At 31.0% G+C, this 10,221-nt stretch overlaps 1 protein-coding gene and 1 pseudogene across 1 annotated transcript; one reads left to right on the top strand and one right to left on the bottom strand.

Annotated features, from left to right (window-relative positions):
* Nucleotides 1-280: 280 nt before the first annotated feature.
* On the top strand, nucleotides 281-1,628 carry LOC110651375 (omega-hydroxypalmitate O-feruloyl transferase-like; annotated as a pseudogene).
* Nucleotides 1,629-1,851: 223 nt separating this feature from the next.
* On the bottom strand, nucleotides 1,852-7,084 carry LOC110651374 (uncharacterized). Its single transcript, XM_021806687.2, has 11 exons — nucleotides 6,772-7,084; nucleotides 6,475-6,570; nucleotides 5,850-5,926; nucleotides 4,912-4,988; nucleotides 4,651-4,711; nucleotides 4,156-4,223; nucleotides 3,953-4,034; nucleotides 3,368-3,454; nucleotides 3,200-3,271; nucleotides 2,755-2,874; nucleotides 1,852-2,227 (listed from the first exon to the last, which is right to left on the bottom strand). Exons 1-11 carry the CDS (start codon nucleotides 6,893-6,895, stop codon nucleotides 2,042-2,044), a joined length of 1,050 nt encoding a protein of 349 aa, XP_021662379.2. The 5' UTR covers nucleotides 6,896-7,084; the 3' UTR covers nucleotides 1,852-2,041.
* Nucleotides 7,085-10,221: the final 3,137 nt, after the last annotated feature.

Here is a 10,221-nt window from a genome sequence, read left to right as displayed (position 1 = left end):
ATGATTAATAAATTTAATTTTATAAAAGGGTTAATCTCTTTTTATTACGGGTTAATCTCCTTAATGTAACGAAATACATTCTTCAATTAACCCCCTGAAAATATTTGGACGTATAAAGGCAAAGGTAAAGCTAAAGCCGACTCTAGTCTGACTCAGCATAAAAAGAGTAGGAGAACTTGAAGCTATTTGACAAATTTGTGATTCTACCAGAGATATCCACAGAGAACTGACGCATTTTTCTATCAAACATATCAAGAATTCGTCTCATTTTTCAACGAAAATGAGCTTCGGGATCGCTTTCTTGGACGAAGAGGGTGCAGAAGTAGACTGTAACGATGCAGTAGTCGTTGCTGCTGCAAAAACTTGCTCCACTTTGAGCCAACTTGGTGAGCTTTTATCGCTTCTTGGGCAAAGAGGGTGAAGAAGAAATGGAGCTTCAACACAATACTCTTCTGCATTTGCAGGTTCTTTGTTAAACCATATTAATTACAATAATAATCTTGATTTCTAGTGCACGATTGCTTTTTTAATGTGGCAAATATGCTGTGACAGTTCATAGAGTTAGAAGCCTGGCACTGGCCTCCAGGTACAATCACTGTGTCCTGGACGGGATTGCAGTTCGCTAATTTGAGAAGAATTTAGCCGCCTTAACTCGGGTTGATGAAATTGTGATGTTGCCAAATCCTGATAGAACGGTTTCCTGAGCTAGGAACCCACCAAGAATCATTCACCCACTCTACTCCACAGCCATCTGTGAGGCGGAAAGCTTATTCTCAGTTTGTAGGACGTGTGGCATCAATGTCAAGGACTCTTCACCACATAATAAAAATTCCCCTGATCTGTATCTCCCTTGAAAAGATTGCCGGCTTGAAGAAGGCAGTTCTTGAGGATGGAAAATTGGAAAAACGCAGTAGTTTCCAACTTTTGGCTGCCTAGATATGGAAGGCAAGGAGCATTGCAGTGAAGATGCAGGAAGAGATAAGCATTAAGCAGCACCATGTTATTTCCAGTGGATGCTGGAAGAATTGTGGTGCCACCAGCCCCAATTGGGTTTGCTAGAAATGCATTAGTTCCTAGATTTGCACAAGCAAAGTGAAGGAACTGAGAGATAGAGAGCAGTCTTACCTGGTGAAGAAAGTGCAGGAAGGGGTGGAAAGAGCGGATGACGAGCATGCAAGGTCTGGGATAGAATGGCTTGAGATTCACAGAGTGATGATGGGGAAAAATTAAATGTGCCACGCTAATTATGGTAGAAACCTGGTTTGGTCATTCTTCTGCCAGGGCCACAACGGGAGGGAGGTCTTCATGCCTGCCTAGAGCTGCCCCATTATCAAATGGATGAATTTTGTGGATTATTGTTGGAAGAATAAAGAAATTGATATGGCTTATGAGACAAAATGCAGATATAGTTAGAGACAGAGAGAAAGGATTTCCCCCAGTTAATATAGCAATTATTCTTCGATGGGGCATTTCCTTGGAGCATTGCTACAGAGAACAATGGACTTCCATTAATCATAAATAATCTGTCTTGAGGCATATCTTGTTTAAATTGTGGACTGACAGAAAACCAAAGCGGCATTTTTTTTTTAATTTTTACTGGTTCAGATTAACAGCTTTAACGTTCAATCTATCATCTCTCATCTCCAATATCTTTTCCCTATACTATGTTCTTCAGGAATTTTATTGGCCAAGGAAACATTAATTTTCAGTTATGAGCAATAAAAAAAAACCATACTTCCTCCCATTATAAGCTCCGGTGGGTCCAACCCTCACCCAAATGAAGGCAATAAATCAATAATGTCATATATCAGACTCGCATATAACAATAGGAAGAAAATATAAGAAGACCAGTTAGCTGAAAAAGTATGGAAATTAAAATAATAATGGACATTCATTTCCAAAATATTTAAGAACGTAGTAGTATTATTATATAACAGGGAACCCAGCACACAACAACAATGAACATAATAGACATTGGTCGCTAAGTTTGCCTCCTAATTTGAAGAATCTGGTCAGTGGACCTACCACAGCAACAATTCTCTTACCCATAGGAGAGAAGACCATAGAAGGGATTTGTTATCGCAGACCTTATTTCAGACCCCGCTGAGTTTAATAGTGCCACGTCCACTTTGTCATGAGGAAGGAATAAATATTTGCCCCCTTCAATTCTCTCAAATCCACAAAGTTCAAGAAACTCAATACCTCCTTTCAATCTTCCAACTCTATCCTGTTGCCACATTGATGTACATATTTTTAGGATATGCTTGCACATGATAGAACTTGGGTTTAAAGAAAATCCAGCAAGTCCACTAATCTAGAAAACAATTTGGATGTATAAATATTCCATCATTTAAAATGTATACAGAAATTCATAACCATTCAAGTCAGGAAGACAAAAAAAGGATGAATAAGTGAATTCCTCACAGCTGTTGAATTGGGACATTTCTTCACTGAAGCTTAAGGCAGAAGAACATGTCGATTTAGCAAGTGAGAGGAACAGTTTTTGGCTATATGTAAGACATCATGGTCATTAAATTATAATTCTCACTTAATCAACTCTAATTTTATATGTCTATGATGCAATTTATGGGCCTAAATGATTGAAATTTTATGGCAATAACCAATCTTGTAGGTTCCCATCAAATGGACAACTTGAACTTTAATGGATTGGAGGATAACATCTCAATATATATGACTGGCTGATAATGCCAGGAAAATGGCTTTGTCAGCATAATCAATCGGAGATGTAAGGACCTGGAATAATGGATTACTGATTCGGATCTTCCTGAATTTTTCCACATCAGGATTCTTTGCAACATTCCCCACATAAATCAAAAGGGTTTGAAAGGCCCTTTTGACTGCAGCATCATCATCCTACACTCAAAACATGAAAAGAACATAGAATGTTAGAAAACAAGGAGTATAATGCTTATTAAAGAAAATGAGTGCAGAACAATTGATAGGACATGTATAGTAGTGTAGCAACACTTCAAACTAAAGCAGCATCTAGAACTTAGCTAATAAGCACTCTGTGGTTATGCTGAAATTCATACAGCTCTTGTTGATATTTTCATTTCTTCCAGAATTTACATTTTTTACAACAAGATCTCAACACCTAGTTCTAATTCAAAAGTAGAAAAATAATATTTTGCTTTTTATAACTACCAGCAGAGCATTTTATAGGAAAGAATTTGTTAACCTTGTGATTGCGCCTGAGAGACCTTAAACATTCTCTTAATTGCTCAGCCCTTGTAGCAGAAAGAGAAAAGTTCTGGAATTTACATGAAAAGCAAAAGCGTATCACTATCAGCTTGTCTGCAACATTATTATGATTTCTCAGATACAGAATTAGTAAAGGATACTAGACCTTTTTTTCCTGCACAACATCTCTGGAAGGATTTATAGCCTCATGTCTAACAGATGGTGGCAATCCAAGCATTCTTCTTCTTTCCGCCTGTGAAGAAAATTAACATTTTCAAATTGAATTGAAAGTCAGAAAAAATATTTTTGGAACCAATTAGGATCGTAGTAGATCAACAGCAATGGTTTTCCAATTCTTTAATACAATTTAAAGCAGTAGTCAAACTCAAAAAGGATGACTTGTTAACTTGTTTAATGTGCTTACAAGTCTTTTAAATGCATAACAAAGGATGTTTGAACACTTGTGGTAGAGATCTTCTCTTTACCCCTAGACATTTAGTCTACCATGTGCCTACATGCTAAGCAAAGGTGCTACAGAATTCTCATAAGCTAAATACCTCTAGGCAGATACTTGTTCGCCAAATAACAAAAAATTTAGTCAAGTGCTCCTCTTTCTGCTTTTACTTGTTGTATAACTACAATTTTTATTGATCTCTCTTACTCTTTCTGTGTTTTCCATTTCAGTCTTTGGCAGGCAAACTTCTATATTGAGAGGCAGAAAAAATTAATGAAGCATGGAAATAGCATAAACCTTGTCAGCTTCTAGTTTCTGACGAACTTTCTCCCTTGCCCTTTTCTCTTCCTCTTTTTCTGCTTTCCTCAATGCTAAATAACTGGGAAAATTTCTTGGAGGTCAAAATGGAGAATCATTTCATGTATTAAGAAAAATAGGGGCAAAGCAATATAAGATTGCTATAAATAAAGTAGTAACAGCCTAACCAACTAGAAACATACCGTTTTCTTTCATTCTCTTCAGCAGTTCTCTTTGCCTCAAGGATTTCCTTACCAGCTCGAATCCTTTCCTAAAACAAAAGTAGCTGCAAGGTTATACGTAGAAGACAAAAACTACTGGTGCACTGTCAAATTGATCAAGCTATGTTGAATTGATCATTTAATCTAGTCACTTTTGGCACAAACATGAAAAGATGTGCATCAGAAAAACTTGCTATCATCCTTTATCCACCAGCTATCTTCAACAACTATTCAGAAGTGTTAACGTGCTCTCCAATAGCAATAGAATTAAACATATGGTGCGAGCAAGATGGCACAAATACTAAATTATTTTCTGCTTTCACTTCATATTTTTGAGCAACAAAAGCAGGGCATGATGCAGAGGAAGAAGAAAAAGACGGAATTTTAACAACAAAAATGGAGCATGATTTGCAGGAAGAAGAGAAGCAATAACAAAATAAAAGAGGAAGAAAAAATCATCAACCTAGATGCACGCACCTTCTCCTTTTCCCTTTCTAGTTTCTTTTCTTCTTCTTCATTCCTCTTGCGAGCTTGATCCCTAAAAGTGAATAACAACAACCAAAAAAAAAAAGTTGAATTAAATGAGCAACAAGCTGGATGAAGCATCAAAATTTCAAGGAAAAAAATCGAAAAGAATATAAATCGGCAATGCAGAAATAAGAAGTGTAAAGAAATTGCATTTGACAATTAGCAACGATAAGCAAAGCTAAAATCAAAAAGAAACTATGAAGAACAAACCTTAACTCTTGCACCTTATTCTGTATTTCCTCTGTAGTTTGAAATGGTTGAGACTCAATATCTATGTTCACTGCTATCTGGATTTTATTGAACAGGCAAGATAAGTAAGTCCTGTGACAATATAAGATCAAACGTTTAATTTATTCATTTTCCTAATGAATTACTTCTTCCCACTCCTTAACTAAAATAATAAAATGTGATCTACACCAGCAAGGGTAAATAAAAACTGAGGCAAACTGTAAAATTCTTATTTCTAGAACAAACCATGAAATAATATTGGTGAAGTGGGAAGTATGGGTCAAATGCTCCGGAAATTTTGACCAAATTAGAATATGGAGTGCTTTATTTTCACCAACGAATCTAAGAGAGATTCTTGATAGAAAACATACTTCCTACCAAAAGTCTGAATAATAATTCTTCCGGCTAACCAGTTATGAAGAGTATATACTCTTAAGTCAACCTCCCAAACCAACTTCACAAAATTAGGGCAAGAGAAAAAAATTAAATACCATTTTCAATATAAAAACTACTCAGATCATACTGCTGCTTTGATTTAGAGACCAACAGACATTATGTCAAGCTTTTACAAGTAATAGCTATCCATCATAAATGGTTGACAAGCAGGTAAATGCTATTTTTAATTTATTATGAAAAAGTTGAGGATGGTTATGCATGAAAACACAATAAATTTAGTTCTATTCAAATGTAATTCGAGTGAATAACTTATATACATTATTCCCTTCCATCCAAATAAGAAAGAGAGAGAGAGAGAGAGAGAGAGAGAGAGAGAGAGAGAGAGAGCATGGCATAAACTCCATGATATGACTTTTTGTAAAAAAGAAGTCGAGACTTGGACATCAACTGTAAATATCACCAGTGGGCATGCAATATAAGGCAAACCAGCATGAAGATGAAAAAAAAGAAAAAAAAAATCATACCAAGGGCACTTGATCAATATCTGGGTCATCCTCATGATCAACAATCCAATTTATGGCATCCTCAAGGCTAGCATTGCCTGAAGGAAAAAAAAGAATACGTTCACAAACATTAACAGAGCACAGGATTACTAAAAAATCTGAAAGGCAGGAAGGCATGTCAAAGGGACAATTGCTGAAGAAAATCACTTAGAATACCGCTAGAAATCAAAACCGGTTTGGAAAAAGAAAATGCCTCAAGGAAGCATACTTCTTAGCACATGACTCTCCACTTAAATTCAAGTAATGTGTTATCCTTGCAGATCAAACAAAATAGACTTATCTTCTTGGCGTTGAAGAGCTTAACTTATATAAGTTCCTTTGTGTTTTAGGAGTCTTTCACGGCTCTAGACCTCTAGTATGTTCACTTATTTAAAATGTCATTTTTTTTAAAAAAATTAATGGAAATACATCAAAAAGTGACCACTTTATAATTCTAATATGAAATGCTTTCAATCATTTTATCCACTCCCAGTGTTTTAAACAATAATATACTCTCAACTCTTCAGTAGGACTCATAACACAAATATAAAACATAATGTGTATAAGTATCACACTCCACATTCATACATATATATACAGTGTTCACCTGAATGATGAAGTGCGCGTGCTGCTCGACCAATTGTGAATCCCATGTCTTCAAGTTCCCGAAGCAGTCGTTTGTTTACTTCCAATACATCAGTTTCTGTAAAGTAGAAAACTTTATTAGGGCAAAATCCATATACAAATTACAAAAATTCATCAACCCAATAGCATATCAGAAAATTCATGATTAGTTCACTGATGCATACAACAAAAGGCATTGAAAATATTGAAATCCATGGTAAAGGAATTTAAATGTAAGGATGCTAAGATCAAAAGCAGTATGAGGAAAATAAATCCATACCCTGTTGTTGGGGCTGCATTGCCATTGCAAGCAGATTGAGAGGGTTGGAATGGATTGGATTGACAAGACGAAACCGAAAAGAGAAGAGAGGTATAAATGGTGCAGCGGGATAATGCAGGAACATGAAAGAAGCCCTGAAATGTACGCCACTTCAGATTCAGAGACCGCACTTGCCATTTTCTTATTCTTTGCGGATCTCTCTTTCCCTGTTTCTTTTTGTACCTTTTGGCTTTCGTTTGGTTACTTCCCTCCCACGAATAGAACTCGGCAAGTTACAACCCGCTCTGTTTGGGTGAGGGTGAGGTAAGTGTAAACAAGTGCGACTGGAATAAATAAGTTCACCATGTGAATCAGTAAAGGTAAGTAAAGATGAGGTTTAAGTTTCTCATTTTTTTAATTTTAATTTTTTTTATATTTTAAATTAAGGTGTAAGTAAGGGAAGGTAAGATCTGAAACTTTTTATTTTTTTATTATTTTTTTAATTTTTTATTAAAAATATAATTATACAGATTAAAAATAAATATAGAGTATCATTATAAATAAATGTCTTTTTTCTCAGGTGGCTATATATATTTTCTCTGCTCTCAATTATTTATTTTTTTAATAGTTTACTGTAATTATTATGCTTCAATTATTAAATTTTTTTATTTATTCTTTCAATAGTTTGTTATAATTATTTTATTTTAATTATCATTTTTTTTAAATAATTCATCTTTTATTCAATCTTTGTTAGATTTGTACATTATTATTTTGATTTATTAATTTTATGATTTATTCATGGTAGACTATTACTGTTTATAAATTCAAGATTTATCATAATGAATTTAATATTTAATAAATTATCTAATAGAAAATGATATTTTTGTACTTTTAAAAATTATTTATCTTTCTTTCACCTCTTTTCAAATATAAATAATATACATTACTTCTCTTTAACTTTCTATTAATTCACCTCTTTTCAAACATGGGATTTTTTTATTGTATCCCTCCTCTCACTCTTTTCCTTTCTTACCCCACTTTACCCGTCCATTAATAAGCCTTCCCTCACTCCATCCAAATAGAGTCTCTCTCTCTCTTTCTCTCTATATGAGAGTATATATATATTCTCATATCTGGAATCAAATAATTTAATTATTTTAATTTAATAAATTTTTTTTTAAATAAATAAAATTAATGTAAAATTTTTTTTAAATTACCTTCTTATAAATGGTTTTTTTTAAATAAACACTATAAAATCTTCAAAAATTCAAATTTCATAAATTACTTATAGCCTTTTTAGTTTATTGATGGATAGATAATAGCTGATAATGGATTGTAATTAATATATTTTAAATAATCATAAAATTATATTTAATTGTCATTATTTATATGTATAAAATAAATAATAAGAAAATATATAAAATTATTTAGTTTTATTATTAAAAAATATATATATAATTATTAATTTATTAGACAAAATATATAAAAATATAATATTAAGAATATATTATAACTAATTTAATTATTGTTTACAATATTTTTATAATTATTTATTATTTCTTATAATTATAAATAATTTATTCATATAAAAAAATCTATTTGAAGACAAAAATTTTGTAATAAATAAAGTTTAAAATTCATAAAAATTTTTAAATGTATTTGGGGGGTAATTGTTGGGTACAAAACTCAAAACATTAAATCAAACACTACTTTGATCATTAATCCAACCTGGCAGAATCAAACACTACTTTGACTATGAATCCAACCTAACAGATTAATCAAGTTGATGGAACAAGTGTTCTCTTCTTGCCCTTTGTTTGGATAAAAGGTAATGAAAAGAAAAGGATATATATATATTAATTTATCTTATTTGGACATTAGATATAAGATATAAAAGAGAATATAGGAGAAAAATAAAAGACAAATTTTATTTCTCAAATCTTTGTGATTGACTAAAAATATTTCTCTTAAAATTGGAGTGAAATGAAAGGAACCTTAATAATTAGGGTTTGATTTTGTTGCCCTTTGTTTGGATAAAAGGTAATGAAAAGAAAAGGATATATATATATATATATATATATATATATATATATATATATATATATATATATATATATATATATATATATATATTAATTTATCTTATTTGGACATTAGATATAAGATATAAAAGAGAATATAGGAGAAACATAAAAGAGAAATTTTATTTCTCAAATCTTTGTGATTGACTAAAAATATTTCTCTTCAAATTAGAGTGAAATGAAAGGAAATGTGAAAATAAAAATATTATTTATATTAAAATTACTTAGATGCCCTTGTACGATATAATAATAAATATAATGTTATGATAATTATTATTCTTTTCCTTTTAAGAGAGAAATTATATTTTTTTTTTCTTATTATAATAACATGTCTAAATAATATAAAGAAAATTAGATTTCATTTCTCCTATTCAATTTATCTGCATTTCCCTGCATAATTAAGGATCCAAAAATAAATAAATAAATAATACTTCAAAACATATCTCTTTGTTTGGAATTTAAAATTTTACAAGAATTTAATTCAGTTGATTTTTTTTTTGTCAATTATCATATTTGAAATAAAAGAGTTTAATTCTTTATAACTTTAAAAAAATTATTTTCAAAGAAATAATAATCAACTGTATGTGAGAATTTATTTAAATTATTTTTTTAAATAATTTATTTCAAATTAATTCATTAAGTTTACCGATTAGAATTGCCTAACAATGCTTAATTCAGCAGCTAAAGATATATCATTTACCTCACAGAGTTGAGTTCAAATCTCACTCCTCTAATCCCCTCTCAAAAAAAAAAGAAAAGCAATTAAAATTTGAGTATTTCAGTATTATTTGTCATAAATGCATTAATTCGATATGAGAGAATATAATTTTTGAAAAATTTTTTAATTTCAATATAGGCTTAAAGATTTAAATGAATATTTATTTTTAATAATATTTATTGGCGAGTACGTGTAATCTAATGTAAATAGTTAAATGAGTTATATTTTGGTTAAAAATTAAAATGTATGTTTTTACTTAAATAAGATTCAATAAAAAAAATAAATTAATAAATTTAAAAAATATATATTCTTCCTTTTTAAACCCGTTTATTTTATATCGTGTTCTAAATTAAAAGGGCTGGGATTAAAAATGTTAAAAACTTAACTATTAAAAGCTGAGAAATTAATATTTTATTTATTTTAAATTTTAAAATGATATATATATATAAAGCTACTTTTGTATAAAAAATTGATTTAATATTTTTACTAATTAACTATAATATAATTCATTATTCTTCACTTTTAAAAATATGAAAAATAAATTCCTGTGGTCTTCCTTTTAGTTTAGCAAATAACTTGGAAAGCAGCTCAGAAAGCCAACTGGTTTTCATGCCGGCTACAAGAAGCAAACTAACTAAAAAGAAGCAACAGAGCAAAACATGATGTTACTTT

Source organism: Hevea brasiliensis, chromosome 7 (assembly GCF_030052815.1).
Source record: "Hevea brasiliensis isolate MT/VB/25A 57/8 chromosome 7, ASM3005281v1, whole genome shotgun sequence".
Lineage (NCBI taxonomy): Eukaryota > Viridiplantae > Streptophyta > Magnoliopsida > Malpighiales > Euphorbiaceae > Hevea > Hevea brasiliensis.
This window is presented reverse-complemented; position numbering and strand designations above follow the sequence as displayed.